Source organism: Cherax quadricarinatus, chromosome 7, assembly GCF_038502225.1.
Source record: "Cherax quadricarinatus isolate ZL_2023a chromosome 7, ASM3850222v1, whole genome shotgun sequence".
Lineage (NCBI taxonomy): Eukaryota > Metazoa > Arthropoda > Malacostraca > Decapoda > Parastacidae > Cherax > Cherax quadricarinatus.
Genome location: NC_091298.1, coordinates 711,194 through 725,959, shown reverse-complemented (window position 1 = coordinate 725,959; position 14,766 = coordinate 711,194). Strand labels below are relative to the sequence as shown.

At 39.2% G+C, this 14,766-nt stretch overlaps 2 protein-coding genes across 10 annotated transcripts in view; one reads left to right on the top strand and one right to left on the bottom strand.

The window, feature by feature from the left end:
* pck (Claudin superfamily protein pickel) overlaps positions 1 to 6,842 on the bottom strand; it is a 35,810-nt gene extending 28,968 nt beyond the window's left edge. Inside the window, exons 1-2 of one of the 9 annotated variants that reach the window (XM_053773916.2) lie at positions 6,684 to 6,826; positions 1 to 106 (exon numbers count right to left, since the gene is read on the bottom strand). The exon at positions 1 to 106 is cut by the window's left edge and continues 207 nt beyond it. Coding sequence is in view for 1 of the 9 variants with exons in the window: in XM_053773920.2 (XP_053629895.2) it covers positions 6,684 to 6,783 (100 nt within the window). In the remaining 8 variants the exon portion in view is untranslated. Of the gene's footprint in view, positions 107 to 6,315; positions 6,357 to 6,394; positions 6,627 to 6,683 lie in introns of those variants that run through there. The other 8 variants (XM_053773918.2, XM_053773911.2, XM_053773910.2 and 5 more) reach the window with 8 other exon arrangements.
* Positions 1 to 14,766, top strand: part of LOC128687016 (uncharacterized) — a 97,218-nt gene that overhangs the window by 56,298 nt on the left and 26,154 nt on the right. The gene's annotated exons all lie outside the window — the stretch shown is intronic.

Here is a 14,766-nt window from a genome sequence, read left to right as displayed (position 1 = left end):
TACAGCTGTCTAAATATTTTTAATGCAGTACATATATTTCACTTTCAAATTACAGTACTGTACAAATAACAATTATGTGGGATTTATGCTGGTTTTCACTCTGTATCTGAAATAAATATAATAAAATATAGTCTTGGCCCTAAAAACATTACACTCTATTACTGTTTCACAGCATACTAGAATGACCGTAAAGTTTTGATAGGATAAACCAAGTACAGTTTGAAAAAAATCAAATGCATCATACACATGTTAACTTTTGTAAACATTGTTACAACACCATATGAAAATTATTTAGAACTGCCTGGACAGCCATGGAAACCTCTTGGTATTACAAACCCAACTAACTACCATAATAACCATATTTACTGTAAAACTCATACCTACTACATTGATCCTAAACTTCGAACACTGAAACATACTGCTCAATGGAATTACCAATTTTTAGTGCAATAGGTAGTGGCAGTCACCACGAACCAGTTAAAAGTTGTAACTGTACTCAATTCAGACACCTGGAACTGTTATTAAAGTTGCAAACTGAATGAAAGTTTCTGCCAAAGGAAGATGGTCATGTTCTAGGCTAATTTTCATACTTTAAATAGGAACAAGCCAAAATGCAATGAAGATTTCTAAAGCAAAATTCTGCTCTAATAGTAAAAGTTAGAAAACACTAAGGGTATGAATCACCGATATTTGCTCCCAAACATTGGTTAAACTTGCCACATTATAACACTAACAAAAACAAACACACACACACACACACACACACACACACACACACACACACAACACACACAGAGGAGCTGTGACTCGACCCCTGCAACCACAAATAGGTGAGTACACACACACACACACATTCACTCACTCACTCTACAGACCAGTGTCACTGACATGTACAGTAGGCAAAATCAAGGAAAAAGAGTGGTAGAGCACCTAGAAAGGAATGTGCTTATCAACGACAACCAGCATGGTTTCAGGGACGGGAAATCCTGTGTCACAAACCTATCGAGTTCTATGACAGGGTAACAGCAGTAAGACAAGAGGGGTGGGTAATTGCATTTTCTTGAACTGTAAAGCTTTTGACAAAGTCCCACACAAGAGATTAGTGCATAAGCTGGAGGACTAGGCAGGTATAACAGGAAAGGCATTGCAATGGATAAAGGAATATCTGTTAGGAAGACGTCAGCGCGTGATAGTAATTGACAAGGTGTCGAGTGGGCGCCTGTGATGAGCAGGGTTAAACAGGGGTCAGTCCTAGGACCGGTGCTTTTTCTGGTATATGTGAATGACATGGCGGAAGGAAGAGAATCAGAAGTGTTCCTGTTTGCAGATGATGTAAAGTTGATGAAAAGAATACAATCGGACGAGGACCAGGCAAAACTACAAAGGGATCTGGACAGGCTGCAAGCCTGGTCCAGAAACTGGCTCCTGGAGTTCAACCCCACCAAGTGCAGTCATGAAGATTGGGGAAGGGCAAAGACCACATACGGAGTACAGTCTAGGAGGCCAAAGACTACAAACCTCACTCAAGGAAAAGGATCTTGGGATGAGTATAACACCAGGCACATCTCCTGAGGCGCACATCAGCCAAGTAACTGCTGCAGCACATGGGCGCCTAGCAAACCTAAGAATAGCATTCCAACATATTAATAAAGAACTGTTCAGGACCCTGTACACAGCGTATGTCAGGCCTATATTGGAGTATGAAGCACCAGTTTGGAACCCACACCTAGCCAAGCACATAAGGAAATTACAGAAAGTCCAAAGGTTTGCAACAAGACTAGTCCCAGAGCTTAGGGGCATGTCCTACAAGAAGAGGTCAAGGGAAATCGACCTGTCGACACTGGAGGACAGGAGAGATAGGGGGGATATGATAACGACATATAAAATACTGAGAGGAACTAACAAGGTGGACAGAGACCGGATGTTCCAGAGATGGGACACAGCAAGATGGGGTCACAGTTGGAAGTTGAAGACTCAAAATGAATCACAAGAATGTTAGGAAGTACTTCTTCAGTCACAGAGTAGTCAGGAAGTAGAATAGTCTAGGAAGTGATGTAATGAAGGCAGGATCCATACATAGCTTTAAGAAGAGGTATGATAAAGCTCATGGAGCAGGAAGACCTAGTAGCGGCCAGTAAAGAGGTGGGGCCAGGAGTTGTGATTCGACCCCTACAACCACAACTAGGTGAGTACACTCTTGCTTAGTTAGCTTGTAAATATTTTACTAGATTTACAGATATCTAAATTTTGTTTGACTTATCACTATGAAAATTTTTACTTTCAGCACAAAGTGAAAAATGTACTAATTTATTGGTTTCAGCACAATTTTTTAATGCTGCAATAAAATTCAAATAGGAATACCAAATTTCAAGTTGGTAACTGTGTTAGTACCACAGAAGTCTGCAAAATTTTGATTTCTTGCAAAATCTGTATCAAAGCAAGTTTAGGTTTCTGGCCTTTTTGTCATCGAGACAGATCTTAAGCTTTGAACTATAGACCAATAAGCCTTACCTCCATAGTGGGAAAATCTATGGAATCAATAACTGCCGAGGCAATTCGTAGCCATCTTGAAAAACATAAATTGATTAATGAATCTCAACACGATTTTACAAATGGGCATTCCTGCCTTATGAATTTACTAACTTTTTTCACTAAGATATTTGAGGAGGTAGATCATGGTAACAAATATGATATTGTGTATGTGGACTTCAGTAAGGCTTTCAATAGAGTTCCACATCAGAAGCTATTGAAGAAACTATGGCACATGGAATAGGAGAAATTTTTTCCTGGGTAGAGGCATGGTTGACAAACAGACAGCAGAGAGTTTGCATAAATGGGGAGAAATCAGAGTGGAGTCATGTCACAAGTAGTGTTCCACAGGGGTCAGTGTTGGGCCCCTTGTCATTCACAAATAAATAACATAAATGAAGGAACAAATAGTAACACAAGCAAATTTGCTGATGACACCAAAATAGGCCATCCAATTCATTCTAATGAGGACATTAGAGCACTCCAGGATGATTTGAATAGACTGATGCAGTGGTCGGAGAAGTGGCAGATGCAGTTTAATATAGACAAATGCAAAGTTCTAAATGTTGGAGAGGAAAATAATCATGCCACATTTAAACTAAATAATGTAGATCTTAATATTACTGATTGCAAAAAGGATTTAGGAGTTCTGGTTAGGCGTAATTTCACACCAAGACAACAGTGCATAAGTGTTCACAATAAAGCGAACAGAATCCTTGACTTCATATCATGAAGTATAAATAACAGAAGTCCTCAGGTTGTTCTTCAACTCTATATATCCTTGGTTAGGCCTCATTTAGATTATACCCACAGTTCCGGTCACCGTATTACAAAATGAATATAAATGCACTGGAAATCATACAGAGGAGGATGACAAAGTTGATCCCATGTATCAGAAATCTTCCCTATCAGGATAGACTGAGGGCCCTGAATCTGCACTCTCTAGAAAGGTGTAGAATTAGGGAGAATATGACTGAAGTGTATAAATGGAAATCAGGAATAAAGGAAATGTAAATAGCATGCTAAAAATATCTAGCCAAGACAGGACTCGCAGCAATGGTTTCAAGTTGGAAAAATTCAGACTCAGGAAGGATATAGGAAAGCACTGGTTTGGTAATAGAGCTGTGGATGAGTGGAACAAACTCCCAAGTACCGTCATTGAAGCTAACACGTATAGTTTTAAAAATAGCTTAGATAAATATATGAGTGGGAATGAGGTGGACCTGACTAGCTTGTGCTAGTAGATCTGATGCTGTGCTCCTTCCTTAAACAGATGTGACCTGGACCTGACTAGGCTGGGTCAGTGTCATAAGCTGGTAGGTGACTTGGACCTGCCTTGCATGGGCCAGTAGGCCTGCTGCAGTGTTCCTTCTTTATGTTCTTATGATACCAAGGTTGGGAGACAACACTCTCTCGTCTTTGCATCAGACACACTCGTCTAACTCATGGAGGCATCCTGTTCCACTTTGTGAGAAATGTCTAGTTCCTGTTTCAATTCCCCATATTCTGTTAAGTAAGTAAGGAAGGAAGTTTATTCAGGTATACACAAATACAGTTACATAGATTATCATACATAGCAGCATATGTGTAGAGAACCTGGGATAACTCAAAAAAGTCAGACAGAGTGACTTATTTCCACTGGGGTCCTTTTACCTTATTATTATAATATAAAGGTTAAAATATTTTCTTATTATTCTATAATGAAGATAACATCTTATTATTATACTAAAAAGACTATCTACTACACGAGGGTCACTAAGACTATCTACAATATGAGGGTCATTACTAGGAATAAGGTAAAATTACACACGTGTTAGCTAAAAAAAAAATAAAAAATCTTTCCCCTCCCTTTCTGTAGCCACATTCATCAGACACCTTTTGGCACTCTTCTTGAACTGGTTCATGTTATGACTGGCTTTGACATGTGTAGGCAGTCTGTTCCATTCCTTTATTGCTGTACAATAAAAGGTTGTAATAAAGTTGGTAGAATTACCGACAATATGTAAAGTAAAAGGACACAAGTGCAACTAATGTGACAATAAAATGTCACATTAGTTGCACTTGTGTCCTTTTACTTTACACAATAAAAGGTGTTTGAAGCCTGGCCACTGATTGTGGGTACTACAAAGTTGTGCTCTCTCCCCCTAGTACTATGATTGCTTTGGTTCCTAACCTTGACAAAATTGACAGCAAGATATTCTGGACACTGTTTGTGAGCGATTTTAAAAATTTGATTAAGCTTCAGTTGTTTTACTCTTTCTTCAACATTCAGCATATCCAACTGCTGTAATTCATTCTGGCCTACATGCTCTCTTGGACCCAGGCCCAGGATGAATCTTACAATTTTGTTCTGGGTGATTTGCAATCTATCTGACCAGCCGGGCTGTGGCTCGTACGTTGGATTGCGTGCAGCCAGCAGTAACAGCCTGGTTGATCAGGCTCTGATCCACCAGGAGGCCTGGTCACAGACCGGGCCGCGGGGGCGTTGACCCCCGGAACTCTCTCCAGGTAAACTCCAGGTATCTTTCAGTTTTTTTGTCAAGGCAGAGTACCATGAAGAGCAAGCATGATCCATATGACACTGTATAAGGGCTTGACATAGGGTCCTGCGAGTCTCAGTAGGTAGACACTGCTTTTCTATAGAGGAACTTTAGTCTGGCATTTTAGACACTGCTTTTCTATAGAGGAACTTTAGTCTGGCATTTGCTTTCTTTACTACACCGTTCCCTATCAATTCTCCTGACATGCATGGGTCAAAAGGGATTCCCAGATATTTTACTGATGAAACCAAAGTGATGGGCTCCCCATTACACTGGACATTCATCAATAAAATGTCCTGTCTATTAACAAGCATGCAGAATTTTCCTCCTCCGTCATCACAGTTCTAACACCCATACTTATTTTCCCTCCTTGCTAATTGACCCACCTTTGATGGACTCCCTCTCTGACTTTTTGACAGCAACTGATTTAATACACAAACTTTGAAAATCCTTCCTTTAGCACTCCTCACAGCCCCTCCTAACTGTTATTGTCATCTCAACCCTTATTTCTCCTTAGATCCTGCATCAATTCCTACCCTGCAGTGCTGTATGACCCTGGTAGGTTTACCGCTTCTTTTTTTATTATAATAATGAAAAATTTATAAATTGACAATTAGGGTTACTCCCACATTAAAAGCGCTGGTGACCAAGCTACAACATACATGGATCTAAAACTCTACAGAACGTTGCATGAAACTTGTATGAAACTACACACTAAATTTCTACAAATCTGGAGACGGTCAGGCTTAGCGCTTCTTTTTTTATTATAATAATAATGGAGACGGTCAGGTTGGAAACATTTGTCAAGTTGACATGGAATGACCTGCCTACCCGGAAATTTGAATTTATTAACTTCACCAGACACCACCTCCCACCAACACCAGCCCATTATTAAAGCTACTCAAGGTACTTGGTTCGATGATTCATTATAATTATATATAAAACTGTATATACTAAAGTATAATTGTTTAGACAAAGCATTTACCACTGCATAAATCTCAATCATGAAATACAACTTCAGGTTACTCCCCAATACCACAGCCACTCACATATGTTATTAAACAAGATACATACAATATAAATCTTCATAACATTAATATATTCTACCGTAAAAATTCATATAATCTCGTATAGATACACAATTCATACACTATATATATTGTAGTATTATTCTTCATTATTGTTTAACTGTCAATACACTCGAGTATATATGTATAATTCGTAAATGTTCATATAATTCATGTACTTTTATATATCACTGTACTTATATCACCGGCCATTTGTGTTAAGGTGTTTACAACGGCCATTATGGTGGTGGGTGGGACCTTTATGATGGCGTTATCCGGCTCTCACTGATGTACACTTCCACCTTTGTATCACTCAACCACTAATGTCACACCACAACTACTACTTTTCCAACGGTAGTCATTCCTAAACACTAGTCTCTGAGTAATAGTTGCACAGAGATGTGTTAGCGGTGAATTAGACTTGAGGAATGTGGTGGGAGACGAGGCGCCCCTGGAACCCCACTAGGCGTAAACAAACTACCTGCATGGGCTACTCCTACTTTTTTCCCCCCACCCCCCACATTTTGACCTTTTTTTTGTTACTCACATGATGGGGGTGTTGGCCGGATTTCTTTGCTAAAAGACTCCCATGACTGGCCATTTTGTAAGATAGCTACAGAGCTTCTCCAGGAGCGTTTATCGTCCATGATGCTCCAGTAAGTTCACTCCTCAGTGTCCAGTCTAACACACAAGAACCTAAGATGTGTTCACATCCCATCATATTATGGCATTACCTTTACTTTTAGACACATTACAGTGAGTTAGCCTCATTCATTAGTTTGGAGAAGGTTATATGTATTAAATATTATTTATCAAGAGCCCAAATTAAGAGGGTTTATATATATATATCTTGGTATAAAGTAAGGGAGGTAAGGGTATCGGACACGCTGGCAGGTGAGGAAGGTCCAGGCGCAGGTGCCACATTGCTCACCTTTCACAATAGCAACATATTTATTTTACCTCACATGAAATTTTATTCTTCCTCAATATTTATTGTTCTTATTTAACACTTTTATAGACAGCAGCAAGAGTACAGCTATAAGTTTAAAATAAGCAGGAATAAATAATAATCGTCTCCATCTATATATGACAAGGATGTGTGGGTTATAGAATATTAATGTATTGCATCTGTACTAACTTTCTTAATGTCTTCAAGGTGAATTAAATTAAATTTACTTTTTAAATTACGTTTTCCTGATTGTTATTACTGTATTATAAAAAACATTAAACCCGTGTGGCTCATGTAGTTTCCGTGATAATGTGTAATAAAATTAAATGGTCAAGCTTTGCGAAAGCTATGAGAATATACACCACTTCAATGTCATTATATATATATATATATATATATATATATATATATATATATATATATATATATATATATATATATATATATATATATATATATATATATATATATATATATATATATGGATTACATCATGGCTCATTGAAATCTCCATGACATTCTTATACATATGCATGCATTCTGATATTAATACGTAAAATACTCAAAACTAAGATACGTGTACCATATATAGTATGCATAGCTGGCAGACCAGCGAAGACTTCAACTATCTAGTTATTCAGAAGCACAACCAGTAGTGACGAAGCTGATAGGAATGTCTTGTGCGCCATATCCATCAGATCCCTAGCGAGATGCAGTATTTCCTCCCTCTTCTTGATCTTAAAGTTAACGTTTAGGAAGATTATTATTATTATAATCAAGGGGGAAGCGCTAAACCCGGAGGATTATACAGCGCCTGGGGGGGGGGATGTGGAAGGCATTCAGGCTTAATTTGGGGAACTGGAGCACAGATCCAATTCCCTAAATCAAGAGCCCCTCACCAACATCAAGGAACCTTCCTTGAGGGGTAACGTTTAGGAAGAATATCTCGTTCGTGGGAAATTTCAGCTCATGTACCGAGTCTGGGATCGGTCCCCGGCATGGGTGAAACGTTATGCATTTTAATTTATTTTTTATTTATTTTGTCTTTGCAAACAGCACAACTGCTTACAACTGCTGCCCCTGCTCACCTAGCAGTAAGTAGGTAGTACTTGGGTGATAACTGACTATTGTGGGACTCATCCTGGGGGACAAGATTTAACTAAGTTGCCATAAATGCTCTGTATAAACCAGGGCTTTCTATATAGCATGCTAATGTCAGCTAGGCCTATAACAGTTGTATCATGTACTTGTAGAAATCGATAATGATATTCTTTATTATCATAGTGCTAATTTAGGGGCTCCAATGCTGCTCATTCATCCACATGGTACACGTTACTACATTCATGGGGTAAAGTTAAACCCGTAGTGGTCATACAATGCCTGGGAGAAAGGGAGATAATCCGATTCGAGCCAAGTCCGATTCCCTAAATCAAGAGTTCCAAGCCATCATCAAGGAATCTCACCGCCTCCTATTTATCCCTTACCTTTTGTTCCCATTATGCACCCATCATATACAACAGGGCAGTAAAACACTGCTGATGTATCTAGTTTTATTAAATAATTATAATCAATACCAAGCGCTAAACTCGTAAGGGTCATACAGCCTTAATGAATAAAAATTACTTATTTCTGAACGAGATAGATGATGCAAGACCGTATAACTGCAGCCACAGCTGGTCCTGGTTGACTATCCAGATCTTTTCAGTGTCACAGATCTCCGTGAGCAGCCATTTTATTACAATAACAAAAAGTGCCAAATGCAAGCAGAAAAAAAAAATACAATCAACAGTTTCAGTAGTTTTACTCGGTTCCTTTCTCAAGGTCATTAGTTTAATAATAATAATAATATCTTTATTTACTACAAGTACATGTACATGGTATACAGGCCTAGCTGACAACAATGACATACTACTATATAGAAAGCCTCTTGTTATGCTCTGCACGTCGAGCAATTTAGGTCAGTGTCCCAGGATGCGACCCACACCAGTCGACTAACACCCAGGTACCCATTTTACTGATGGGGAACATAGACAACAGGTGGAAAGAAACACGTCCAATGTTTCTACTCTGGCTGGGAATCAAACCCAGGCCCTCGCCGTGTGAAGCGAGAGCGTTAGCCACTAGCCAGACTAGTGATTTAAATGTTCTTGAAGTAGGTAATCAGCCTTGAAAAAAAAAAGATTAAGAGTAACTCCATCATATTTTATGAAGAGCTAAACTCGTAAGGGTCATACAGTGTCTAGGCAATGAGATGTAATCAGGTTCGATACAAGGACAGAAAAGCCAGGCTCACTTGCTTGAATCAAGAGCCCCTCACCAACATCAAGAAACTTCCTTTGAGGGTTCAGTAGCTTCAGTTCCTTGAAACCAGAAATATTTTTTTTTACCACACCAGCCGTTTCCTATCAAGGTAGGGCAATCCAAAAAAAGAAATATTAACTATCATTTATTCAACAGCTGTCTTGCCTAAAACCCATACACATCACAATTCAAATAACCCTCCAAACTGCAAACAGCAACATTCACACCCCTCCTCCCTAGTGCAGGCACCATACCTCCCAGCATACATAAGGGGGATTACCAATAGACTCCTGTCTGTCTTCAAGAAGGCACTGGACAGGCACCTTAAGTCAGTACCTGACCAACCAGGCTGTGGTTCGTATGTCAGTTTGCATGTGGCCAACAGTAACAGCCTGGTTGATCAGACCCCTGATCCACCATGAGGCCTGGTCTCAGACCAAGCTACAGGGGCATTGACCCCTGAAACCCTCTCCAGGTAAACTCCAGGTACTCCAGGACTCAAGACCAGCTAAATAATTTCTTTATATTGTAGATGAATGGTTCACAGAACTGACACGTTGATAAATTAGACACGTGCAACTCTTGGGTATATTTATTAAGGAAACTTTTCGCCACACAGTGGCTTCATCAGTCTGATGAAGCCACTGTGTGGCGAAACGTTTCCTTAATAAAGATACCCAAGAGTTGCGCATGTGTCTAAATTTATTAATTTCTTTATATCTCTTCATAAATGTTACCTTATACTTCAACAGCACATCAAAGCCTTAAAGCCACTCATCTCCAGTCTAGCATGCACCTTCACATATTCCTGAGATAATCTTTATCCCTCTGTCCATTCACCTAAGATTTATAAGATAAGATAAGATAAGATTTCGTTCGGATTTTTAACCCCGGAGGGTTAGCCACCCAGGATAACCCAAGAAAGTCAGTGCGTCATCGAGGACTGTCTAACTTATTTCCATTGGGGTCCTTAATCTTGTCCCCCAGGATGCGACCCACACCAGTCGACTAACACCCAGGTACCTATTTGCTGCTAGGTGAACAGGACAACAGGTGTAAGGAAACGTGTCGGAATGTTTCCACCCGCCGGGAATCGAACCCGGGCCCTCCGTGTGTGAAGCGGGAGCTTTAGCCACCAGGCCACAACCTTCTTGGTCATCCTACTCCATCCTCTCTAAATGCCCAAACCACAACCTCCCCTCCACCCTCTTTTGTACCCCTCACATCCATTTTTACACTATGAATTCTTCATATAATATTCATTTGTGGGAAAAGGGGAGACTACAAAAGCACTAAACCTAAGAAAGGAAGGATAGTTTAATTCCTTGGGTCAGGAGCCTCTTATCATCAAGGAACCTCCCTGAAGGGGATATTTCTTTAAACTCTCAAACACAACATTTCCACTGCCTCTGGTTTTCTCACTGAAAAATTTCAAGCTCATGTTTCATACCCATATAAAAGGGTTGGTGTTACTGTACTATATTGATACATTATAACTTTGGCCTCCAACTTCTTCCTCTCCACAGATTCCTCAACACTTCACCAACCTCTTCCCACCAACTTTCAGCGAACCATCTGTTGACACATTCACTTCCATATTTCTAGAGTAAATGCATTCACTTTCTTCATATCCTGCAATTTTATATCCAATTTATCAATGCTTAAACTATTGTTATTCTCATCACCTTGCTCTTATCCATATTCACATTTTTTTTTACATACATACCCTCTGAAACTCTTCCAACTTCTCTTCACAATCTTCCAAAAGAACTCCAAAAATAATGTTAATCAACCATATGAAAGCTCTGGATCATAGATGGCTCTGATTGTTCCCTATAATTGTTATTACATTTACATAAAGTCCTAATATTACTGACCTATAAAATCATTAAGTTATTTCAGAGTACCGAGATTTAAATGTGAAGAGATAATAACTTAGTTTGAAAGATATGTAGCAATTGCTCTTACCTCAAATTATGTAGAACAATACTAGTTAAAAAATTACAATCTTTAAATCCAATAAAGGTAAATTAGAAGGCTAGTGTTAATTTAATTTTATTATTCTTGTGATTTAATACTCACATTGGTAAGAAAAATAGATCTAGTCACTCAGTCCTACACAGATAATATACACTACAATTCTGTACACATTTAATATACACAATACAATCCTGTACACTGAACTGGCACTAATGAACTATCTCCTATCTCTACCAAAGAAATTTAGTGCAATCAATAAGGCTTTTGTACAGTTTGTGTGTATGAAATGCAAGCCTGCTACAGGAAGATTAATTACCTGTACAGAAATTGTACTGTTTTACCTACTTAGCAGCTAATTAACCTGCGACATTTCTTGGATACACACAAAAAAAAATATAATTTGCCCATTTTTATTAAATATGTACAGTACACGAGATTACCTCAGAACAACTAGATTTATTTTGGTTGCAAACCCTTATTAAAACCTATCTTGCAAGAAAGTCAGTATGAGAAGAACTAGTCAGAATTGTGTGCCTGTCCTTCCCTATTCTTTCTTGATATTTTGTGTGATGAGTGTGTGATAAGGAGTGTAGGCATGTGCTAGAGAAGTGTGAGAACATGAGGAAAAAAGTTGAGGAAGGAGGGGTAGGGGTCATCCTAGGCAGTGTTGGAAGGAGGAGGTAAAGATCAGAGTGATGGTGATAATTTTTTCTTTTTTTCTGAGTCACCTTACATTGGTAGAAGACAGCTGGCATGTTAAAAAAAAAAAAAAAAAAAAAAAAGGCTGTGGAAGTTAGTTGGGGGGTTTGTGGGGGAAGATGGATGGTGTGAGGAGGATTTCAAGGAATATTGGAGATATTTGAAAGATAGTAATAAGAGTTGTAGGGATACAACAGAATTAAGTGTGAGAGGGGGTGAGGTGTAGTGGAAGTTAGCATGACACTGACACTGACACACAATATATATATATTTTTTTTTTTCAACAAGTCGGTCGTCTCCCACCAAAATTTGGAAATTTGCAGAAATTTGGAAGTGTGGGCAAGGGCTGTTGGAGGGTGTTAGTGCATAGCAGAAACTTATATGAGGTGTATGTGAAGATTCAAAGAGCATTTGAACAGCTGGCATACAAATATATAAAGTACGTATATAAAAATAAAAGTTGATCCCAAAATATTTAAAGTCTCCAATTTTAATAAAATTACTGTGCATGTATAGCTTTAATATATGTATATGGTAAGTTTAATCAAGTTCCAGTTATTCATTATGGCTTTTCTGTAAAATCAGACAAACCACTCCAATCCCTAATTGGTTCTAAAAACTGCCACCAGTATTATTCATGAGGAGCATTAAATCCATAGCAGTCATATAGCATCTGGGGGAAATGGAAGGCAATCAGTTTGATCCAAAGAAAGCAAGGATAAGCTAAATTCTTTGAATTATGAGCCTCCTTTGAGGGGGACTATCATTTAACTTGTCATGTGGTAAGGAGACTAATTAGTGCAGACACAAAAAAAACAATACATGTGCAACCCAAGGCAAGAGGAGCTTGAGGAATTGTTTAAGGAAGTAGGTCTCATTTCAAGACAGCACTAACAAAGTGATCAAAATTTTAAGTTAAGCTTAATTTTCCGAATTTCTAGGGAAGGGCTGTTTGATCTGAATTAATACCCTGTACAGTTAACACTATTGTAAATGGTATTACCAAATTGATTAGAAAATTTCATGGTCTGCTCTTAAAGCAGTATAATGTGCAAATTCAGTTTTCTGGCTCATCTGCCAAATATAAAGAAATAGTAACTGACTCAATTAGAATTTGGTAAAGTGTATGGTAGAGTTATAATTGAAAGAATTAAGAGTAAGACGGAGAATAGGATAGCAGATGAACAAGGAGGCTTTAGGAAAGGTAGGGGGTGTGTGGACCAGGTGTTTACAGTGAAACATATAAGTGAACAGTATTTAGATAAGGCTAAAGAGGTCTTTGTGGCATTTATGGATTTGGAAAAGGCGTATGACAGGGTGGATAGGGGGGCAATGTGGCAGATGTTGCAAGTGTATGGTGTAGGAGGTAGGTTACTGAAAGCAGTGAAGAGTTTTTACGAGGATAGTGAGGCTCAAGTTAGAGTATGTAGGAAAGAGGGAAATTTTTTCCCAGTAAAAGTAGGCCTTAGACAAGGATGTGTGATGTCACCGTGGTTGTTTAATATATTTATAGATGGGGTTGTAAGAGAAGTAAATGCGAGGGTCTTGGCAAGAGGCGTGGAGTTAAAAGATAAAGAATCACACACAAAGTGGGAGTTGTCACAGCTGCTCTTTGCTGATGACACTGTGCTCTTGGGAGATTCTGAAGAGAAGTTGCAGAGATTGGTGGATGAATTTGGTAGGGTGTGCAAAAGAAGAAAATTAAAGGTGAATACAGGAAAGAGTAAGGTTATGAGGATAACAAAAAGATTAGGTGATGAAAGATTGAATATCAGATTGGAGGGAGAGAGTATGGAGGAGGTGAACGTATTCAGATATTTGGGAGTGGACGTGTCAGCGGATGGGTCTATGAAAGATGAGGTGAATCATAGAATTGATGAGGGAAAAAGAGTGAGTGGTGCACTTAGGAGTCTGTGGAGACAAAGAACTTTGTCCTTGGAGGCAAAGAGGGGAATGTATGAGAGTATAGTTTTACCAACGCTCTTATATGGGTGTGAAGCGTGGGTGATGAATGTTGCAGCGAGGAGAAGGCTGGAGGCAGTGGAGATGTCATGTCTGAGGGCAATGTGTGGTGTGAATATAATGCAGAGAATTCGTAGTTTGGAAGTTAGGAGGAGGTGCGGGATTACCAAAACTGTTGTCCAGAGGGCTGAGGAAGGGTTGTTGAGGTGGTTCGGACATGTAGAGAGAATGGAGCGAAACAGAATGACTTCAAGAGTGTATCAGTCTGTAGTGGAAGGAAGGCGGGGTAGGGGTCGGCCTAGGAAGGGTTGGAGGGAGGGGGTAAAGGAGGTTTTGTGTGCGAGGGGCTTGGACTTCCAGCAGGCATGCTTGAGCGTGTTTGATAGGAGTGAATGGAGACAAATGGTTTTTAATACTTGACGTGCTGTTGGAGTGTGAGCAAAGTAACATTTATGAAGGGATTCAGGGAAACCGGCAGGCCGGACTTGAGTCCTGGAGATGGGAAGTACAGTGCCTGCACTCTGAAGGAGGGGTGTTAATGTTGCAGTTTAAAAACTGTAGTGTAAAGCACCCTTCTGGCAAGACAGTGATGGAGTGAATGATGGTGAAAGTTTTTCTTTTTCGGGCCACCCTGCCTTGGTGGGAATCGGCCGGTGTGATAATAAAAAAAATAAAAAAAAAATATTTACCAAGATACATAATTGTTGAAAGCTTCAGGTAGTGAAAAAAGGTATTCTGC